This window comes from Caloenas nicobarica, chromosome 6, assembly GCF_036013445.1.
Source record: "Caloenas nicobarica isolate bCalNic1 chromosome 6, bCalNic1.hap1, whole genome shotgun sequence".
In the NCBI taxonomy this organism is placed as follows: domain Eukaryota; kingdom Metazoa; phylum Chordata; class Aves; order Columbiformes; family Columbidae; genus Caloenas; species Caloenas nicobarica.
This window is the reverse complement of record NC_088250.1, coordinates 4,878,861-4,901,194: the sequence shown is the minus strand read 5'-3', so window position 1 is coordinate 4,901,194 and position 22,334 is coordinate 4,878,861. Positions and strand designations below refer to the sequence as shown.

At 43.8% G+C, this 22,334-nt stretch overlaps 1 protein-coding gene across 5 annotated transcripts in view; it reads left to right on the top strand.

The window, feature by feature from the left end:
• Positions 1–13,156, top strand: part of INO80D (INO80 complex subunit D) — a 42,991-nt gene extending 29,835 nt beyond the window's left edge. For 3 of the 5 annotated variants that reach the window (XM_065637295.1, XM_065637293.1, XM_065637294.1), the window contains one exon: positions 298–13,156. In XM_065637295.1, the coding sequence (XP_065493367.1) occupies positions 298–1,466 (1,169 nt within the window). In that variant the 3' untranslated portion in view covers positions 1,467–13,156. The remainder of the gene's footprint in view (positions 1–297) is intronic. The other 2 variants (XM_065637297.1, XM_065637296.1) reach the window with 2 other exon arrangements.
• The last annotated feature ends 9,178 nt before the right edge of the window (positions 13,157–22,334 follow it).

Genomic DNA, 22,334 nt, shown 5'->3' with positions numbered 1-22,334 from the left:
CTTATGTAAATGCTTTTATTTTAAGTCTAGTGAGTTTGGGAGGCACCTTTTATTGTAGTATGTGGAAGAGCAGGGTGGAGAGAGGGAATTCCTTTGAAGAGGAGAGTGTAATTTCTTTTTTTTTCTTACCTAGTGAACACTGGTGAGGGAAATTTTCTTTGTACTGCCGGCCATTCTGGAAGGTTGTCACACACTGCAGCTGTGTACTGAATTGTGTGTACATATGCATCTTCAGAGTGCCAGTGCTGGGCTCACCTGAGAGGAGCACGCTAATTTCTGGTGTCCTTGTTTCTGCAGGTAAAAATGGAGATCTCCTTCCGACTACAGAAGAGGCTGAAGAACTGGAACGGGCCCTACAAGCTGTAACTTCTCTTGAGTGCCTGAGTACCATTGGAGTACTTACACAGACAGATGGTGTGCCAGTTCAGGAGCTGTCAGATAGAGGGATAGGGGTGTTCTCTGCAGGTGCTGGAGCTCCAGGAATGCAGTCCTTGAGTCGAGAGGTTAACACAGATCTGGGGGAGCTGTTGAATGGGCGTATAGTACATGATAATTTCTCCGGTCTGGAGCTGGATGAGAACTTGCTCCGTTCTGCTACCTTGTCCAACCCACCTACGCCCCTGGCAGGGCAGATCCAGGGGCAATTCTCAGCCCCAGCCAACGTCGGCCTTACTTCTACCACTCTGATAAGCCAGAGTGGCCTTGGGGAGAGAGCCTTCCCAGGACAGTTTCATGGACTTCATGACGGCAGCCATGCCTCCCAGAGGCCCCACCCTGCCCAGCTGCTGAGCAAGGCAGATGACCTGATCACCTCACGACAGCAATACAGCAGTGACCATTCACACTCCTCACCCCATGGAAGCCATTATGATAGTGAGCATGTGCCGTCTCCCTACAGTGACCATATCACATCCCCTCACACCGCATCCTTTTCTGGCGATAACTTGGCAGCTACCTTCTCAGCAGAGATGCCCATGATGGCACAGCACTTGCTCCCAACTCAGCTGGATGTGCCACTTAGCGGGGTGGTCAACCCCAGAACTCACTGGGGGAATCTTCCTGTCAATCTTGGGGACCCCTCTCCGTTTAGCAACCTTCTCGGTGCAGATGGACACCTCCTGTCCACCTCCCTGTCCACACCACCTACCACCTCGCACTCAGAGACCACACAGCCTGCCTTCGCCACTGTGACCCCCAACAGCTCCAGCGTGCTGCCGGGGTTACCGCAGACCAGTTTTAGTGGCATGGGTCCTGCCTCCGCTGAACTCATGGCCTCCACCTCCCCTAAGCAACAGCTCCCTCAGTTCAGCGCGGCCTTTGGGCACCAGCTGAGCTCCCACAGTGGCATCCCCAAGGACCTGCAGCCCAGCCACAGCTCCATAGCTCCTCCCACGGGCTTCGCAGTGACCGGTGCCACCGCTACCAGTACCAATAACGCATCCGCGCCCTTCACCACCTCCAACTGAGCTTGTCTGCCTGGCTCTCTGCAGGTAGATGGGGGACCTGTGTTTTCTATCTTTCCTTCTTCCCTCCTTTTTTATTTTTTTCTCTCCTCCCTTGGTTTATTTTTTAAGAAGGGGTTCAGAAGAAAACCCCTGCTTCAGTACTGACCAGGGTTAGCCCTCTGTGAACCTTGCTGTAGCGTTCACATGTGCTTGTTACGCACCGGTGCTCATTTGTTGCAGGCAGGTTCACCGTTCCCCAAAAATTCCTTAAGGATACAGCACAGTTATTGGATGTAATTGATCTTAGCAGTAAGACCTAGAAATGGAAAGATACCTCAGATTAGTGATGCATGTTACTGTTTCCTAGGGTTCGGATCAGTGCTTGGCATCCCATTAGCATCTGGTAAAAGTTTTCCAGTGGGCAGAAGTCTCTTGATTATTTTTTTTTAAATTTACTTTTTTCCCAAAGGTAGCATCTGGCATGGAAAACTTGGCTGCACGCATTGATTTGAGAATGGTGCGTTGAAGTCCTAAATCAAGATCATGGTTCAAGGATGAGTTTGGCCGTTTCTTAAAATAATCTTTCGACCTCCTCTGTGTGCGTGTGTTTGGGGTGCAGGGAGCAGCGGTTCCTTTTCTTCTTTTGGTGAAGAAGTGGGAGCTGTTCCCTTCCAGAACTGGTCACTGTTCTTATTGCATGCTAATTTTTTATTTTATTTTATGATGATGATTTTTAATTCATTGAGCAGCAAAGGGATCAGTTGACTGGTTGCCCAGAACCTGAAGGCTGATATGAAGTTAGCCCAGCGGGGAAAAAAAAAAAAAAAAAGAAAGAAAAAGAAAAGAAAGAAAACCAGAAGGATTGAAATAGATCGTGGATTAGTGAAGATGCTTGTGCAGAAACTCCCTCCCTTGCTGAATTACTGTGGCCTTGTAGCGTTGATGATTTGCCTTTTCAAGTGTGGCTTTGCCCAGAAGTCCTTGCCTGACAGGCTGACAGATATTTCCCAGCTGAAACTGGAAAAAATTTGGTTCGTATTCTGCCCATCCACACAAATCTAGGTCAGAGCCTTTGGTAAGTTTCAAATGGATACATTTCTCAAATTATGTCTAGCTACTGAGACTTTCTTGGATAGTTTTTTGCCCCCTGGGAGCCATACAGTTTTTTTCAACACTTTTAGGGTTCGATGCTCCGTATGGGAAGCCGAATGTATGTAAGGAACTAGCAGGTACCTATCAGCAGCCATGGCTAAACGAAACATAAATCACTGAAGCAAATTAGAGAGGTAGGAATTCCTTCTGCCTGCAAGACAGTTTTGCTTTTACTGCCCACCTGCTTAAAATAGTATTCAGGCTCTTTGGTAGTAGTTTCAGGTCTTAAAGGAGTCCACTAGCTTTTAGATTAAAAAAATATATATTTTATGGTTTTTAATCCAAGAGATAACAGCAGCAGAAATTCTGAGGTGTTTGCTCGCATCTCTCGCATCAGGAAAGGAAAAAAGTATTTTCTCGTGAATTTGTAGGGCTCAAACTTGCTACCGTACTCCGACTGTAAAAGTAGCTCCTATTTAATATAATAAGTCTCTGCTCTTTTTGGTTTGTTTCTGAGGTGCAGATGAGAGAGAACAGAAAATGCCATATTTCAGTCTCTTACTGTAGAGGACAGATTTCATTCCACCTTACAGTAAAACATCCTGCCTGCATGTATTCTAGTCTAATTCAGGAAATCAGGAGATACCAAGCACATGTAATAGGGAGGCCTAATATGTTATTTGAGCAAGGGATCGTTGAATGAAATTTAATTGGTATAGAAATTCATTTTGTTAGCAGTCAGGCCCACACCAAAATCTCTGACCCAGACCTCTCCTCCTATCTTGCTAAGGAACAGAATTTTAACAGGATAGGTCTTGTGTCTTCTTACTGTCGTAGCAATCATACTATCCCTCTTTTCTTGGAAGATTTGTTCTCCTTAAATATAAAGGAGTATGGATGATGCATATGTCCTTTTCTGAAATTTCAAGTGTATGTGGGTGGAGGAAACAAAAATTATTTTCATGCTTCTGTTGTTATGAAGTCCTTATTTCTTACTTGGTAAAATAGATCTTAATAATATAAGCTAAATATTTTTAAGTGGTGATTTATGTTTGTAACATTTAAATGTTTTAAAATCATGTAAAAAGTTGAAGCCTATGAAATCCTGCTTGTGATTGTCCTGCTGATTGAGGAATGCCCAGTGGTATCGTGACATGAGGCAAATCTGACAAGGCATTTATTTATTTTTGTATTATGTTCCCCACACTTTGTCGAGTAGACAACTGTTTGATTTGCAAATGATTTTTGTTGTGTCCGTATACCTTCTTCAATGTGTTTGGATAACTGGCTGAAAAAGAGTGGAAAACTAGTATACCAAATGGTTAATTCTTTAATCTGCTTGTGTATTCATGTCATTTTAGAGGATGTTAATTTCTATAAATTGGTTTCAGGTCTTTGGTCTTGAAATCATTCTTGTGCCCATCAAACTCGTTAATGAAGCTGCAGCTAGTGCAGAGTATGTTTGCCCCACATCATATTTCTCTTTCTTAGCAAATGCCGGGGGGAAAGGGAGGAGAGGAACTGAGAGCCAAGTTCTGCTTGCTCGTCTTGGTGTAAATTATGGGAGAGCTCTATGGTCTTAGGTCACTGTGAGTTTATACTGGTCTAACTTGGAACAGAACCCAGCTCCCAATCCGAGCATTGATATAGACAGGGAATTTCAAAAGCTGTCAAAGCTGTGCAGGTCCATAATTCCCACTTGAAATCAATGGCTGTTATGTACCTGCATTCCTTTAAGGCGACCTAGGATATCAACTCTCTTCCTCTGCTTAGACTTCAATTTTTGTATAACCCTTGATGACTCTTCCTAAAAAGTGACTGCGTAACGTTTTTCATTGAGCAAACTAAGTTTGCAATAAAGCTGCACTTTTAAAAATAAACTTCAGTTTGTATACATTTGAAATAGGAATCCCTCTGTCCTGGCTGACACGAGTTCTGAAACGGGCCACCACTCTTGCCTTTTCCTGGTTCACCTCCCGTTTTTTCCACTGCCACCGATTTCATGGTTATAGCCTAACCAAGCAGTTACGGGTCTTGATCTTAGCTTTACCAGGTGGATGATTCCAGGTGGGCTTGTACACCCACACAACCTGTTCACTGAATCAGTATCTTACTTTTGGATGTGAGAGGTCCAATCTGAGGGGTGTGTGCAGCCAGAAATGTTTCACACCTCTTCCTCTGGGAAATATTGCAGGTCTGGTTAAGATAGTGCTCGAGGCTGTTATTTATGTGGTTCCCAAGTAGAATCCATGCTCTCTCGCAAAGGTTTTTGAGTGTCATCTCCTCACATAGCAATTAGCACTCTAATCACCCTTTTACCAAAGAGCCAGTGTAGCAATTTCAGTGCATTGATTTGAGATGGTCAATACCTGTCCTGCCCTTTACGTGTTAACAAATGGAATAAAGCTAGTTGAACCTAAAAGTTAATTTCTTTACATAAGATTTGAGTTTTAAAGAACTGAAAAAAAATTAGACTCAGAATGAAATACCAGTATCTTTTTTGGTAATAATAGCACCTCAATTAGTCTTTGTACAAAAGTACTTAGCACAGGATGAACTTTGTCAGTGCACAGAGGCTCAGCAGGAGCAGGCACGTGCTGGCCTGGTGTGCAGGGCGTTCTGTCAGACATGCTTTGACATTTCCTTTCACTTAGGAAGACTTTACACCAACTTTGAGGGGAGCCATATGCACTTAGATACCTCAAAGTTGATTTATTCTCTAGCCTCATAATTGCTGTGATACAGGAAGATGTATGTGTGATGCAAGAAGATGGAAAAAATACATCATTTTATCTCCTCCTGCCTTCCAGTTCCTCCAGGTTCTTGCTCAGTTCCCTTCTCGTTAGTACCACGTTTCTCTCTGTGGCTGGGCATAAAGGCTTTAAATCGATACAAATGCAAGGAAAAAAAAGTCAAAGGAGAGTCATCCATGATAGCAAAGAGAAGCCAAGGGAACTGGCTTTTTAATTTAATTATTTTTTTTAGATGGAGATGGGTATTAGCTGAAAAACTAGGGAATTCTGTTGTGAGCTGTTAGGCACAGCCCACTGGCTTGAGGGGCATGGCCAAGGTGAAACGCTTAGCGTTGAACCTGCAAACCAGTTCCTGAATAAAGTTTGAAGCTTCTTTTTGGTGTAACCACACCTAACTACAGTCTGGGATTGAATCTGCTTGCCAGGAAGGAAGAGTCTCACAAAAGAGAACAATAAACCGTGGGCACGGGACTTCCCTGAGAAGGTGGCCCCGGTGGTTCCATTCCTGCTGAGCTCCTGCAGCTTTGTGGCTGCTGTGTTTCCCCGTAGGCATCAGCAGGACACCAGGGGTATTTCTCCCTGGCTTTGTGCCTCAGCGAGTGAATTCTCCAACAGCATGAGCCTTTGGGCAGGGAGGAGAGAGGATTTTTTGCAGAAGAGCCAGCTGCTTGCAGTTGAATCTTTCAGGACTTGCAGGGCGCAGGGACGGTGGCAGGAGGTGCTTTCAGCAGACGAACAATAGAAGCCTGACCCGCAGTAATCTTCTGCAGTGAGGCATTCATGTGGGTGTCTGAGCAGCTTTGCTGGTGCGATGCTTCCTCTTGCCTTTATATTTTTTTACCGTTGCATGTGAAGTAGCCTTCTGTGCAGGCCTCTTCCAGGCTCTGGTGGCCATGGAAATATTAACCGAAGGAATAGTTCTGGGGAATGTGCTGAACAGATCTTTAGGTCTTTCTGATCATCTGGTCAGAAGATCTTTCTGATCTCCTGGGTAACATTCAATGCTGGGGTGTGGTGGGCTGCTTCTCATTCCTCTTTTATTTCCTTCCTCTCTACATTCTTCATCATTCTTTTATTCTCCCATTCTCAGATATTTCTCCAATGTAAGTAATGCCAACCAGTACGTCTTCCGTGGTCCTCAGCAAATTGGACTGTAAAATGAAAAGGAGAGGTTCCCTACAATTCATAACATACATTTTGGATTGCTAGAATGACAGTGCAATAGATGAAAATATTTCTCAGATCAGCGAGTAAGATGATGTTTCACAGCACGTTAATATGTCATGAACTAGGTCCTGAGGGTACAACATCGATCGTGGGAGTGCACACGCTTGCAGTGAATGTGTAAGTGTTTTTAGCAAGAGTTTACCTTCTCACAGGTTCCTCTTCTTTTGAGAAGTGCATCGGTAGGAAGTCATGAAGAAAAATTGGAATTATTCTTTTTAATACCCACAAGCCCAAATAAAAGTGAGGAAGGTTGCTGGAAAAATCTACATTTGTGTTTACTAAACTTAAACTTGGACTTCAGGAGAGAAGGTCATGAGAGACCTTAGCTCTATCAGGGACAGTTTTGGTTTTGTCTTTAAAACTAGACAAAACCACTGTTGTTGGGAAAGAATAGTTTGGTGAAGGAGGAGTTACAAAAGATGTGTCTTAGAACAATTTTCTCACTCATGTCTTCAGCCATTTAAGGAGGAAAAAAAAGCAACAGCGACTGTTTTGGGAGCTTTCCCCTTTGCTGTTCTGCTGCTTCTCATGATTGTTGGGTTCTTTGCTTTTCTCTGTTTTTATTCTGCTTTCACATCCTCCTCCTCCAGCTACTATGGAGTAAAGTAGTGGAAGTATGAAAAGAGAAAGTGGGCTTGGCTGTAGATGGACAGCAATAGCTGGAGAAGGCTTTCTGTTTCTGTTTCCTTAAAGTAAGCATTGGCAGCTTTTCAGCCTACCCTGGCTTACAGAATTCAGTTTGGAAGTGAACAGGATGAAACTTGGGCTTTTTGGCCTTAAAACTCCACTTACTCGATGGAGAAAAATGCATTCTTCCTACTCCTTCCCCTTGCTAGTTCCCCCAAACACACACACAGCGAGATGTCCGGAGTACCCGCGTGTCGACCGCGTGTTGAACTTGGTCCAGTATCGCTCGTGTTTTACCTGCCCACGGGGGTGAGCTCTGGATAGGGAACGTGCCCAGGTATCCTCTGGAAAACTTGAACCGGGGTGCGGATTGCTCTGGTGTAGCTGACGGCGATGACGTTGGCTCCTGCCTTGGAGTGGGCTGATTTACCCTGAAATGACTCTTTAACCCACGTCTTAAACACAGTGCAGGTGGTTCTGGTGCAAATAGATTCGTTCTGAAGTGATGGACAGTTGGATTCTCACGCGAAATAGCGACATCCTACCAGAAGGGGTTGAACCAGTTTCTCTGAACAGTGATGACCTTCACTGTACAGTTTTGGGTATGTCTCAGGGATTCCTTGTGGAAATAAGGGCAGTTAACAAATAAAAAAAATATAAAATAAAAAAAAAGTACATAGTTTTAAAAGTAAATAATAATTTAAGGTAGAGCGTCACCTAAATGAGAGCGCAAGAAGGAGAAATCTTTGTTCAGTTTTATAGTCCATGGTGTCTGGCTTAGGGACTCTTTCTCTTCTCGGGGCTCTCATCTCAAGTTCAGCATACAGAATCTTTTTCATCACGCTCAGCTTTAAACTTTTTATTTAAAGATACCCTTCCCCAATGAGCTTTCAGAATACTTATTGTAGATTTTAAGAGAAATGGTATATTAATTTATGCTATTAACATCACCTCATAAATTATAAGTTTTATACTAAAGCTGTATTGAGTGTAATGAATTATGTTGCATATGTGTTTTTAATAGCTATAAAATTATATACAAGCTTTTTTTGAAAAACAAACTAGTGAAGCACCTTTTTACACTGGATCTTTGCCGTGTCAAGGTGTACAGCTATTCTTTGCTACCTTGCAGATATCTATATCTATATATAGATATATATATAAATAAAATAAAATGGTATCCTGTATCAACAAAGCATAGAGCTCTTTTTAACCCTTATATTACTGTTCCTATAACTGTTTTTAAATTTTATTTTGAGTGTTACATTCTGCAATAATTTACCTGTGGTTTGTACCTATGATTAGAAATCTAGTTACAGGGTAAATAGATCAAATTAAAAAAATCCAACTACTGTAGCTGGAAGTTGTGAACCAAGTTTGTAAGACCTTTTCTCTCTCTTTTTTTTTTTTTCTTTCAATGTATTTATTTCCAGTTAGCTCTGTGAGTTGGAATTTGAAAAGTCAGAAAATTAGGAATCTGCAGTGTCTTATTCAGGAATTTTTCCCCTCCTTTCCTCACAAAGGAATTCCCACTGTGACTTATAAATAGAATTAGACTGCTTGTGTGCATGTATGTATTATATATACACACAAAAAATATGCATTGGGGGGATGTACGTGCGATACAGATGTGTATATTGTATGTAGGTCATAGTTGTGTAAAGAGAAAAGTAGTCAAGAGGTGATGGACTATATTGTAGAAATGTGATTATTTAGTAGGGGGTTGTTACGTCCTCACTGTTGTATAAATAACCGAAACTCTCTACTACATAATCTTCTGTTATAAGGCTAACTCTGATATCATGTCAATTTAACTTTTTTTTTCAAATGAGTTGCATTGAACCCTGTTTAAAATGCCATGAAAATACCAAGCTCCCAAAGACAGCCTTTAAATAAAACAGATGGGGGAGGAGGGATGGGAGAAATGAGTGAGATTTTTTCAGAAGAAATTGAAATGGGAAGATCTGCTTTTGGTGGGAAGGGGAGACAAAGGAATTGCTGTCTCTTTGCAAATTAATACCCCAATCTTCTATTGTGTGACTTGGAAAATGTTGTCAGTGTACTTGTGTTTTCGAATTAGGTTGTAAGGGACACTTGTTTGTGGGGTGATCTCTGTTCTGTAAAAGGATCTTGTCTTCAAAGTAGTTTCTTTTCTTTCCTGAGGGTCTCGACATGTACTAATTTTGCCCCAGAATTGGTATTGTGGGATTGCAGAACAAAATACAATTTCAGTCCAGGCAGTTTCACTCGTGCTGTGAAATTTTGAATTTAATTGTGGCCACTTTTTTTTTTTTTTTCCCCCCATAATTGGAGAAGGAAGTTTTCTTTATGGGATTTCTCACTTGAAACTGTGAGAAGTCAGGAGCATTCTTACAGATTGCCTTACTCTTCATACTGCTCTATTTAGGCTGGAGAAAGTAACCTAATTGCTATTTATTCATGCAGTATCACTTCTAGTGATGATGATCCTGGTGACTTTAAAAATCTGTTTAGAAAAACAGACCTTCCAGTATCGCACAGACATTTGAATTTTTGAAGGCTTTTTTTAAGCAGTTGCAAATCAAATTTTAATTTAATTTTATTTTTTTAATTTTTATATCCCCCTCTCTGTCAGCATGTTGATACCCTTCAGGCATCCCTCCCTTCTCCCCCTCCTCACAATTAGTTTCTGGCACACATGCGTACAAGTAAAAGGGCTGGGAGGTGGAAGTTGTCAGAGGCCTTTCCTTCTGCTTATTTGGTGGCACTGGGGGTCAGCAGCGTAAATCTTTATGCCTCTATGGGGAAGAATAGACCCATTTTTTGTGTATACCTGTACAGAGAGATATATCTGTATATGAGAGGTTGGTGGCACTTTGCTGAATGTGAACTTGCCCTCATGATGTACAATAAATACTTACGAATGCGGTCAATCTAGATCTATATATACATGCGTACAGATGTATAGATGGGATATACGTTGTATCACACATGTACATTAGTTGTAACATGAGTGTGTGAGCTAAAGAGGGAGGCTATCCATGTAACACACGTGCAACAGGTAAGCACTTGTGCCAAACGAAGTTGCTTTCTTCTGAGAGATTTGGATGACACCAGTGACTGAGCCGAGCTTGGTCACCATTGATTTGTGTTCCCTCAGCCCCTGCAGTGGAGTTTTCTTGGTACGTTCCTGCTTTTGTTTATTCTATATTAATACTTGTTGAGGCCTCTTGCAATGCCAACCTCTTCTGCTTCTCTGCTCCATCACCTCCATCCCAGCTCCTCCTTGCCCCGCATCTCCCCACTTTTCTCTTGCCAGCAGCAATCGGCTTTAATGGCCCAATCCAGCTCTGCCTACGCATTAGGGTAATTAATTCTCTTGGTGGCTGGAGTGGCAGCTGAATTGGGCCCTTAGCATTTGCTTGAACTTCTGCAGAATTTCTCAGCTATTCAATTGTGCTCGAGTAGGACTGCGACTGATGTGCAGATGAGCACAAACTTTTCTTAGAACCCGATGCAAAGCTTCCTAGCATGTTAAAAGGTTAACCCAGCATCGTATGCTCGACGTAAATGTTCAAACTGAGAAAAACGCACCCACTGAAAACGATCTTCAGTTTTCAGCCCTAGGGAGAAAAAGGGAGTTTGGTCGGTGTTCCGTGTAGCGCAGGCAGTGAGCAGAAGGCAGCCCTGTGCTCTGTTCTGGGCGCTGGGCTTGTCATCAAACACGTCAAGAGAAACAGAGCTTTTACCATTAAACACTTTAAAACGAGCTGCAGAGTTGACCATTAACATGCTAGCACTTTGCATCTGATTGTGCATCAAATGATCTTGCTTACGCGACTAAATTGTGCGTTTAAGTATTTTATTTTCTGTTTTCTGGCTAAATGGAGCTTCTATATGCTTTTAGCAGAAAGCAGCTGTCAGAGCCCTGCTCAGTCACATTTAAGCACTGTTGAAACTCCTGGCTAACTTAGAGTTCCGTTTGAATGGAGAATGCAGCATCCCACATGTTCGCTATGGATACGGCACGATTTTTCTTGGCTACAATTCAGCCCTGGAATTTGGTCTTCCCTGCGTTTCTGTTAGAAAAAGGTAACTGGTATATCGTTCCATCTGAGCTTTCATGCAATCACACATGACAATTTCTATGCTACATATGTTCGGATGTGTGTATGGGTATGTCTGTGTACTGTGTGTGTATAATACGTATTTATACACACACACATATTACTCTATTTCAGTTTATGTATGTGGAGAACATACCTGTTGGTTCTCTCCTGATATATACTCATGCATACGTATATTAACTATGTATATAGATTGTAGATGTCCTGCATATACATCTGTATATGTTACGAACTTCGGTTGGCAATTATTTTCCCACTTTTTGCAAATTGCTGTCCCATATGACATATTTTCACTGAAGCTGCATTATATAGAAGAAACAGAGAAATGTGTTATCAAAGTTTTATTTTAAAAAGGAGACTCTTAATTATCTGAAGCCATTTGTGATTGTCTTTTGAATTTTTACTAGAAAGTTGTTATTTTTAAAAAGGGGGGGGAAAAAAAAGAAAACAAAAAATGAAAAGCAAGAAGGCAAGCCCTTAACTCCCACCATCACATAGATGGACATGAGAAAAAAAAAAGGAAATACAAGTTTCTAAGTATTTATTTCTTCCGGGGGTTTCTGCGGCATACTGTAATCACATTCTGCCCCATCCCCCCTTTTGTCCAATTCTAATTAATGATTCATGGTTTCTTTTACACAGCTTTTTCCCTCATTACTTTCGTAAATCATTGTTCACCTCCTGCACTCAATAGTACTGATAGCACTAAGGAGATTTCATGTCCTTCTGTCCTTTTCAGGACAAACACCAGTGCAGCACTGTTGTGTTACATTTTAACATATTTTGTGGAGGATGGATGTTTGTTTTGAAGATATCTCTAACAAGTCTTTTACTTATTTAGTGTGAGAAGCCTTCATTGGAATCTCTCGTTTTGTTTCCAACAAGTTTCCTCAACTGGTTTTTTCACCAACGTATTAAGTAGTTCCCTTCTTATTTGATGCCTGAGGTTGCGCAGGGTTTGGGTTTATTGTTGTGGGTTCAGTTTTTGCTGTATTTTCTTTTTCCTCCAATTCCCCAAACTGTTTATCTCCAAGTGGAGCAAAACAGATGCCAGAATCTCAACCAATATCCTTTTTACAGTTAAGGGTAAATATCTTTATCCTCGATTTAATAAAAGAAGGTGGCACGTGGACAATCCGAAGTGCTCAGAGGGAATGCTCACTCTTTTAAGGCTGTCTCAGAGAAGTTTGTGTTTGGTGTCATTTTAAAGGTAGCTTGATCACGCTTTGATATCAGAAACAGCCTTGTAACAAAGAGCCTCGTACAGTTGTTTGGCCACTAGAGTTTAAAATGTAAACAAGTTGCAGTGGGAAAGCAAAGGTGAGGCAGCGTCTTTTGAACCAGTGACTTGTAGCTTGCAAACATACCTAATTTTGAAGTAACTGCATGGTAGCAAGGATTAGCGGTCTCTTACACCCCTTCCTTCTTCCCTTCCATCCCCGACACATGTGTTCAGCATACTGTACATTGGGAAAAATAAACAACGTGCTCCAGCAAAGCTAAAAACGCTTAATGACTGCTTAAAGGGAACATGCAAACTTGCATCGCCGCGTCCCGTCTCATGGTATTAGCCGGAAGACTGGCTAATACGCACAAAGAGCCCGGTCCAGGTTGCTCCTGCAGATTGTGTGGCTTTCGGAGAGGTGCGTGGGGACGCCTGAGAAGAAGGGTCCCCTCCGACGGGGTCCCTGGCAGCGATAGCAGCTCATACCACTTACTGCTTCTCCTGCTGGAGGCTCACGGACCATTCCAGGGGCGGGTAGGAAAGCTCACGTTTGTACTTTCCCTTTAAATAGGAAAGGTTGGCTCACATGTTCCTCAGACTTCTCAATGAATGTACTGTATTACCATTTTAAAAAAAAAAATCAATGAAATTATAATAGATTGGTCTCCTTTTGTTATCTGGTCCTTGTTTAATTTGTTTAAGGGTTTTTGTATACAAAAGTTTACATTTTTATGTATATTTTTCTTGTGTAAAAACCGATGTAATATGTGTATAAAACACTGTATGTATTATCTGTATATAGTGTGACAAAATGATTTTCTTTCTTTCTTTTGGATGTATTAATAAATCTTGCTGTGAAGTAGCTGTGTTTACTATGATAAAACCCTCCTCTTCAAGCCATTTTGCTGAGTCCAAGATGTATGAATATTGCCCAGGCTAAAATCTAATCCATAAAGGTTTTGGTTTGGTTTGGTTTGGTTTTTTATCCTAAGTACAGTAATTAAACTGTCCTTTGTTTAGATAGCTGTAGACTCTGATTCTGCTCTTGCTTATTCTCTACTGCTTTCTAATAACATTAGCTAATTAGTCTTGCAAGCAAACTGGGGTCTTCAATCTCAGTCTTAATTCTAATTATAATGCTTTCTAGCTCTGGATCACTGGCCTGGAGACCAGATCCTCCTCGTCGTGTTTTCTGTTTTGAGTTGCAGAACTATACTTGAGATATCATTTAAGGGGTATAGAATAGAATTTTGTCTTATGTGTCGTTAAGTTTTCTGAAATTTAAAATGTATCTACCCACTTCACCACTGCTGTGGCTGGCGTGAGCGAGGCTGCCTGGGCTGGCACCCACCTTCCCGTACCAGGTTTGGTTTCCAAGAGCAGCTTTTCCAAAGTATCTTGAAGGATGGATGTCCTCTCCTCGGCCAGAATGACGCCTTGGACACTGCAGTAAGTAGATGGCTGCCGCATCTTCCTCTCACCATTTGTTTTGTGAAGTCTTCTTCGCTTTCTCACACGAGAGTATGTGCTGCAACTGGTGTTCGCTTGGCTGGTCTCCGTCTCCAATGTGTTTGAAGTTGTGACTTGCAAGGGAAAAGCAGTTGTGTCCTAGGTGAGACCGTCTCCCAGGTTCTGTTTTTCATAAGCAGTCTCACTTAATGCTGCCCTGATCCTCAGAGTAACTATCAGCAGAGATTGATGAGAAGGGGATTCAGTAATTTGACTTTTCTTTTTAATGAGCAGTGGCCCAGGCGTTCTAGACAGTGTAATTAGAGCTGTGTTTCGTGGTTCTTGATTGTAATTCAGGCTGAGGGATAAGCGGTGACAGTGAAGGATGTCGTCTTCCCTGCTAACACATGCTGCAAAGGTTTTGCAGCGAAGGATGCAACTGGTTTGTGCTTTTAGTATCTTGCCTTCCTGGGAGATGGGACTACACTGGAAGTCCCGCATCCAGACATTTGTCAAGACAGAGCAATGACAGAAAAGATCAGACACTTCCAGTAAACAAAAGGAAAATCTGGCAGCTCAAATTCAGTCCAATATAGCTGGAGAAAATCTACCTCAAGCTTGTCAGCTCTGGGGAATTTTCAAGTTTGTGGGCCTGAGGCATTTGGACACCGTGGGGCAATAGCGATGAGGTGGTTTTGTGCTGTTTCTGGTGTAATTCTGGCTGCGCATGTGGATGGTGCAAAGCTGATCCTCCAGAGTGCTTGTGTCTCGAGCAGCACCGAAAATCAAAATGGTGAGAGATGGAAGAATTGATTCTTAGGTGGAAAATAGTCGTTAAAATCTGCTTTTAACAAAACAGCAAAAGTAAGTTGCTGTTTGGTGTAGGATTTCAGGCCGCGATGAGGAGAAAGAAGGTGGAAGGTAGGAAAATGTGGGCTTGATGAGAGACGGGCTGAGACTCCTCTGCTGACTAAGGGAGGCACCGACTGAACCACCTGGCTTGTGGTTGGTTTGGTTTGGTTGGCTGGTTTGTTTTCCCCAGCATTTCCATCAACAGCAAAGAAACGCTGCTCTTAGGAAATGATTGCATGGCTCTCAGGCCGAAACTGCACAAAAACGACCGGTCATTGTTCTAGTGCCACATTTCAAAACACAAATAGATTTCGTCTGAAGTATCAATTCAGGAAGAATGTGGTACATCTTTCTTTGTGTTTTGACAGTCCTCTCGAGCTCCAACAGTAGCCTTTCAATAGCTGGCAATTATTTTCTCAGGGAAGCTCATTTAGTTTGTACTCGAAAAGCAGGTGACGTTTTGTTACAAGACCCAGTGTTACTCTCCTATTTGGTGAAGCAATTTGAAGGAGAAACCTTCATTAAATTTGAGAGCTGGCTTCCTGCAGAAGTGAAAACCACCTCTCTCTTTCCCTGCGTGGTCATGGGCAGTCGTCCCATCTGCAGGAAATGATGGGGCCGTGTTCCACGCTGCCCCCCGGATCCTACACCCCGAGCACCGCGCCGGTATTCTCAGCTGTCAGGTCTGAACTGGAGATACACGACGCTTGTTTTGAGCTGCTCAAAGGTGGTTGTTTTGCTTACCAGCATGAGGTTCAGGCGAGGAATGGCTGCCGTGCTTTACTGCTATTGCTAGTTTACAACTTGTGGAAAGTGCTAATCAAGAGGCCTACTTACCACTGAATCTAGTAATAAAATTGAAGTGGTGTGGTTAAAAATGTCCCTAAAAGCCAAGTGGCTTTCATATTCAGGTGTATTCTTGTGGTTCTGTAGGGGAACAGTGGTGCAAACCTTCTACATCCAGATACAAGAACTCCTTTGACAGATGTCCTTAGAAACGAGAGGCTCGCGCGTCCCGTCACCCCCCGCACCTCCCTCGCCATGGCTGACACGGCCACCGCTGTGGAGGGGCTCCTGTGATGTGAACTCCATCCGGCTCTGCTGCCTCTTTCTGCTCAGGTTCAGGTTCTTGATTGTTAAAATTTAAAGCGTTTGCTTTCATGCCGTGCAACTCTTGGTGGCAGACACCCCCTGTAGCCATCGTGCAGGGGCTCTTGCGAATCTGATCTGCAGGGCCCTCTGTGCTGTGCTGCCTGCCAGAAAGCTCAGGCTGGTCAGGCTGCTGATGCAGGTGTAAATGCCCTCACGCTGGCCAATATTTTGTCACAGTTCCCTCGTGTTCCGCAAGCCAACGATTCCTGGGAGGGTGTCATGGATTTCAGCCACTTCCAGCTTCCCCACCGCAGCCACGTTGGGTGCCATGGACTCCGCAGCAGGAGAACGCTGTGATGAGAGGGTCTTCTGGGCGCAGACCGGTGCTGTGAGCCCGCACTGTGACCCCAGGGAGGGCAGCAAAGCTTGCGAGAAGCACAGCTGGCATCTGACGTGGAACCCTCCCCTGTCTCTATAGTCCATCATCAGAGTATCTCAGTGCTACCGGGTAAAATGGGGTATGGCTCATGCTGGAAAGGATTTCACAGATGCAAGGAAAATCTTGATTTCTAAGTGCGTTGGAGCATTTCCCTTCAGGCTGTGGCTTTTTTGCACTGAGGCTTTGCGTGTGCCGAGAGTGGGAGCGTTGTGAAGAAATGCATTGGGCCCAAGCTGCAGCTGGAGGGGTAGCACCAACCTCGCCTCACCCAGCGGGCGCCAAAGCATCGGCAAGAACGAAGAGCCCGATTAACGTCAAATCTGGGCCAGTACTCTGCCAAACGTTTGATTTCGAGCTGTGAGTCTCAGTGACAATACTGCCACGTCAGCAGAATCGGTCCTCATTTGTGCCAGTGGAATTTGTGCAGAACTGGACCCTGGAAGGGTTCACAAATATTTTCCAAAGTGACTATTGTCACCATTTCTACACAGGGCACATGGTACCTGGTGAGAACTTCCCTGTGTCTCTCCATGGCCAGCTTGGTGCTGTTGGTTCCTTCCAGTCCTGGGAGAGCTGGCTGAGCCCAGGGATCTTGAAAGCTGTTCTCACTTTTGGACATGTCTTTAAAATAATGCCTTTGTCAGATTTTATTTTCCATTTGCTGATGAAAAATATACTTTGCCATCACCCCATTAGGATGAACCCACCTGGAATGGGCAGAGAGGTTTAAGCAGTGATTCTTTAAGTGCCTAGAAGCATACAAATGAGTTAAATCCAAGACACATGAGGCATCTGGAGTTCTTTGCACATTCCTGCTGCCTGTTGTGCAGACATTTAAACTTGCTGCCTGAAGCAAGAAACACGTGTTAGCATCAGCAGAGGATATTTCTCTAAGTGCGTAGTCTTCTATAATTTGTGCTCTCAGCTATTTGCATGTATTTGCTATGGCTGCTTTAGTAAAAAGCTTTTCCAGTCCAGCTGAGTGTTCAAAGTCAGTAAAGCCACTTGACTTATATCTGAGAGCACTTCCCTCCCGCCCCAACCAGTTTAATGTCTTGTTTAAGCCTGCAGAATTTAGTTTTTCTGTTAACCAGCATTTGCTCAGTGGAGCTAGCCAGTTTCCTCTGTTATTAATCTAATTTTTTCTGTTCTCCTTCGGGTCCAACTGTTCAGTATAGCTTTTGGGGGTTTTGTCCTCTTTTTTTTTTTCCCCAATGTTTTGCCCATTCCATACAATGTTTTCATTGTGTCTTCTCCATCTCCTTTCCCCCCAGACTACAACTAAAATTGTTAGTGAAGGGATTTTGGTAAGCAAAATTAGATTCCTAGAACTCAGAATTGTTCCTTGTCAGACCTTATCCTCTTCACTTGGCTCCTTTATCTCCACCAGCTCTGCTCAGGTACAAGGTCTTGCTTGGCAGAGCTACTCCTGATACCCCCAATTAAGAATTAGAATCAGTCAAGGTCTTGTACAAATATATTTGTTGTCTGAGGCAGGTCTTTCTAAAGATGATGGAGATGAGGATCTTGACAAATAATCCTATTTAAAAGAATGCGGCAAAACTGCTGCGATTTTTTTTCTGCGTGCCTTGCAAAGCTGGCTGCCTGTAGCAAATTTCCTGTGATGACATGCCAGAAAGATGATGCCTTTATCAGACACCGTTTTCCATTAAAAACGCTTAAAAAGCGAGCGGTCCTGCTCCTATCGGTTCCTGCTTTGCTGTGATGTTGGCTGCTTTCAGGGAGCAGAGTGTTTCAGGAGGACCGTGCTGTGTCTCTTTGAGCACGTCCCTGCTTTGGGTGGACTTTGCCCATGGGCAGCACCGCTGCCAGCTGCCTTTGCCAGGTGTCAGAGAGCTGCTGAGCGGCAGCCTAACTCTTACTCAATTAATTGAATACTTGCAGGCATACTTTTCCTTAATTTCCCCCCAGTAACATGGGATATTTATCTGCATCATGTTACCCTCTGCTCCTGTGGTGCATAATTCTTAAATACATCAAAACTATAAAAGAAAAGAAAATATTTTTTCTTTTTTTTTTTTTTTTTTACCTCGGTCTTCTCTAATGCCATAAAAATAACTCCACTCATTAATACAATTCATAATTTAGCCCTGTTCTCCCTTTGCCTCTTGTTTTTCCACCAGCTGTTTAGGACTTGATTTGCAGCGGAAGGTGGTGTTTGATGGAAGGGATACACTGATGAGAGCAAACGGCTTCAACCTCTTGCATTCGTAGTATTAAGTTTTATGGCCTTCCCAGTGCTATAAATCCAACACATCCTATTTTATTTTTCATTTTGGACATCATTCTGTTTATTTCTCTTGCAAGGTTTTGTACCAAGGTAAGTGTTCTCAGAGGTTTTTGTTTACTCTGGGAAAATGGCTTGGCAAAGGAAAGGCTGGCATTGGGAAATTGGTTTATGGCTGTAATTTTTATGTGAACGATGCCAGACTCCTAACAATCGAGAATTAAGTTTTCTGCTTCTATTTTCAAACAGGTAATTTGCTAATTATTTACCTAGGGATCGTTCCTCGCTAATGGTCTGTCTGAGTCTACGACATGCTAATAATAATCCTGCTGTCGTGATCTGTGCAGGAGCAAAACGCCGTTCCTGGGTTGGGAGCGGAGAAGAGAGGAGGGCAGTGGTTTGGGAGTCATCGTTGTCACCGCAGATTCAAATACTGTAGTGTATTCTTGCTTGAGATTCAGGCTATTTTCCACAACCCCAGACCAGGACCTGAAAGCCATGTTTTTGAATCATTTTCACTTTGCTGTAGCCCACGTTGAGTCTCAGACAGCACCACAACGCAACAGCCGCCTGCCAAACTCGCTCCCTGATGGCAAGACCCCTCTGTTGGATCAGAAAGCTTCAAATCAAAAGGTTTGGCTATTCTTTTTTCTTTACTGATGAAAACTTCCCGGCAGTGCGACACAGCTCACCTCTTCAGTCCGCCCGGGTCTGAGCTACCCCCAAATGGAGCTCTGTCCTGCAGACCAGCGGTGGTGTTGACACTGTCCCACACCTGTGCCAGGCTGGCAGGGCTCTTGGAAGGGACCTCGGTCAAACGTGTGGTCCCCAGCAAGCGTGTGGGAGCTGTTGAATGTGGTATCAGGCCCTGGGAAGGAGCAAGCAGTGAAAACGCAGCCAGGCGGCCAAGGGCAAAGGTGCTGCAGCTTGTCACACTGGGTGACGTGACCTACCTGGTCAATCAGCTCCAGTTTCTCATTCCTGTTTTTATTTCGTCGCCAAAACTCTGCGAGGAGCAGCAGGCTGTTGTAAGAGGGTTTTGCAATATAAGTATTGCCTGAGTTTTTAATAATCAGCCCCAAGTTGTTTGTGACCCGCGCCGGGTTTATTCCAGCGTGGCGGGGATGCAGGTGAGCCCACGGTGGAAACGACAGCGACGGCACCTGAGCTGCGGGGCTGGGGCTGTGCAGGGCATGCTGAGGAGCACGACAGGGCCCCCGGCTCCAATTGTTCCTCTCAAACCCAGAAATTACATCCTGCAATAATGCGGTATAGTCTGTGCAGCGGCTCGCATATGCAGAACCGATGGTCCCCAAGCAGCGTGAGATAAGGGAAAGCGTGGGGAAGTGGAATATCTTTATTACATTTTTTTTTCAAGGGGAAATTCTCTTTCACTTTTCATTTCCTCTTGTGTTTCCTTTCTGAATTTGTGCTTTAACATTAGGTTTGGTTCTGTCTTGATAGCATTCAAGTGAAGGCTTACATATTTCATCAGGATTTTCTCTTTTGTTTTCAGGGCTGAAAGTCCCAAACAATATGAAGCAGTCACAGCCATGTACACATCTGGAGTCCTTTCATCCACTCCAAACAGGCACTTTCCTTTATTCCTATTCACACTCATTACTTAATTTCCTAAAGAGGCTGCAGCTCTTTAATGCCTGAGTGACGTATGTCAAAATGTCTTGCTTGGCTCTTCCACTATGTGATAATTCAGTATATCCTGCTTCCAGAGCTGAGGAGATACATTTCCTTCACTTTAGCTCATTACTCTTTAGGAAATTGCTTTTCTTCAATTATCTTGACAAGCTGGATTTTGACAGCTCCAGGCTCGCCGGGTGAAGCTCCTGCAGTCTCTGCAAACGCTTATTTTCCTTGAGACTTCTCTGTCTGTCATCTATCGTGTCCTTCCTAGAAAGGACCTTTTATTTGGGATTTTTCTTACCTCTGCCAGTGGTGGCTGGGTGTCAGGGTGCAATTTACAATGCTGATCGTGAAGGTTTACACAAAACTGGTCTGCTGTCTCCTCTCTGAAAAGGTAATGTGTCACTTTGCAGGCTCATGGAGATCTCCATGGGTGAGCTTGTATTACCCATTCCTGCGCTAATGTAACTTTTATGGCCAAGTTTTATGAAATGACGCATCACTCGTGTTGCATGGAACAGGATCTTAAGGAAACCATTAGCAAAGATAAACTACAGGGAGCACTCCTCAGCACTTTCTAATCCAAGAGCCACTTAACCTATCTTGAGGAAAAAACACAGATTATCCTGCAAGGAGCTGTCATGAGAGCTTTCACTTACAACCCAAGACAGATAAGCCCACACTTTGAAGGTCTGAACCTCGGTCTCCTTGTGCATGTGGGACATTGGGCTCCCCCATCCCCTCATGGCCTCCATGACCCCTGAGCCCTCTCCCTGGCCCTCGCTATGCTGATCTGCCCAGTAACTCCAGTAACTACTTGCTGGTCCTTCCCCAGAGCTTCGTGGCGTCCTCTGATGCTGTCTCAGGAGGCTCAGACCCAGACGGAGGGTGGTCCCCGTGCTGACACACCTGGTGTGTGACACATCTCATGGCTAAACCAGAAATGTCCTGTGCTCCTGCACATGCTCCTTCATGCTGTAGGCTGCTAATAGCACCTTCCTACCCCTCGAGGACATCTTCAAGAGAAAGTATATGACTATGAGGAGACCCCATGCTGTACCAGGGAGGAGGCAGCACAGACTGAAATCTGTGAAACTGGTCAGTTCACAAGAAGAAAACACTATACCAACGTGAGGAACTACTTAATCTTATACTTATCTTGCATTTGAATCCTAGCTCAGTAAGCCCATTTCTTCCTTCAAAACTCACGTGAGGATCATCCTGTAAGGGTCATTCCCCACCTCTCCTAGGGGCTGTCCTGACCCAATCAGTCATCCATCTGCTGCAGGAATCCCCTTTGCAAGCGGAGTCATTCTCTTGGGTTTGGTTTCCACCAGCTCCAGGTGACAAGTTGGAGAACAGCAGTCCACAGCTCCATCTGGCCTCTCTCAGAAAGTAAAAGGCTCCGGGCTATTCCTTTTCTTCATACTCCAACCATAATTACATGTTTTATGGCAGAGTTTCAGATTCCTCCTTCTTTGACCAGTCCTCCACTGGTGACACCAGCCAAGATGTGTTTATTTGTGGAAAACCTGCAGATATATGTTGATGTTACTCCTTTTTAACCACTGCTCTGAACATGTATCTCATTTTCAGGTGTAATGGACCTCTCTAAGCTTCTCCTTGTCTCACCTGTGAACATTTTTTGGCAGTTTCCTGTGGCAGTCTGATGGGAAAGAGGAGTCTACCTCTTGCGGATTGTTTTTTTCCTCTTTTGTGATGAAAAAGCTCCTGTTGGGTATCCATCACCTGGGCTCTCTTTCAGGAGATAAGGCAAACTGGCCAGTGGCAGCTTCAACATTAACCAGCTGTCAGGTAAGTGGGTCTCATGGTCTTTGTAGGGACACAGCAACTGTGCCTGCAAGTGGCACCAGCTCCTCTGTCCTGCTGGTGTGGCTCTTCTGCAGGCTTCACCACCATACCTTGGTGTGGTCCTGGGGTTTGTAGCTGTTTTGTCGCTGCTTCTAAGGCAACCTTAAAACTGCAGGTGTGCTCTTCTGTTGACAAGCCTTTTGCCTGCAGTTAAAACCAGACACCAAACTGTAGGGAAAATTAATGGCACCTGCAAATTACGTGCGCTTAAATACTGAGCTGCTTCATTTGCAAGTACAATCAGGTATTTTGGTATCTGAGGCCTG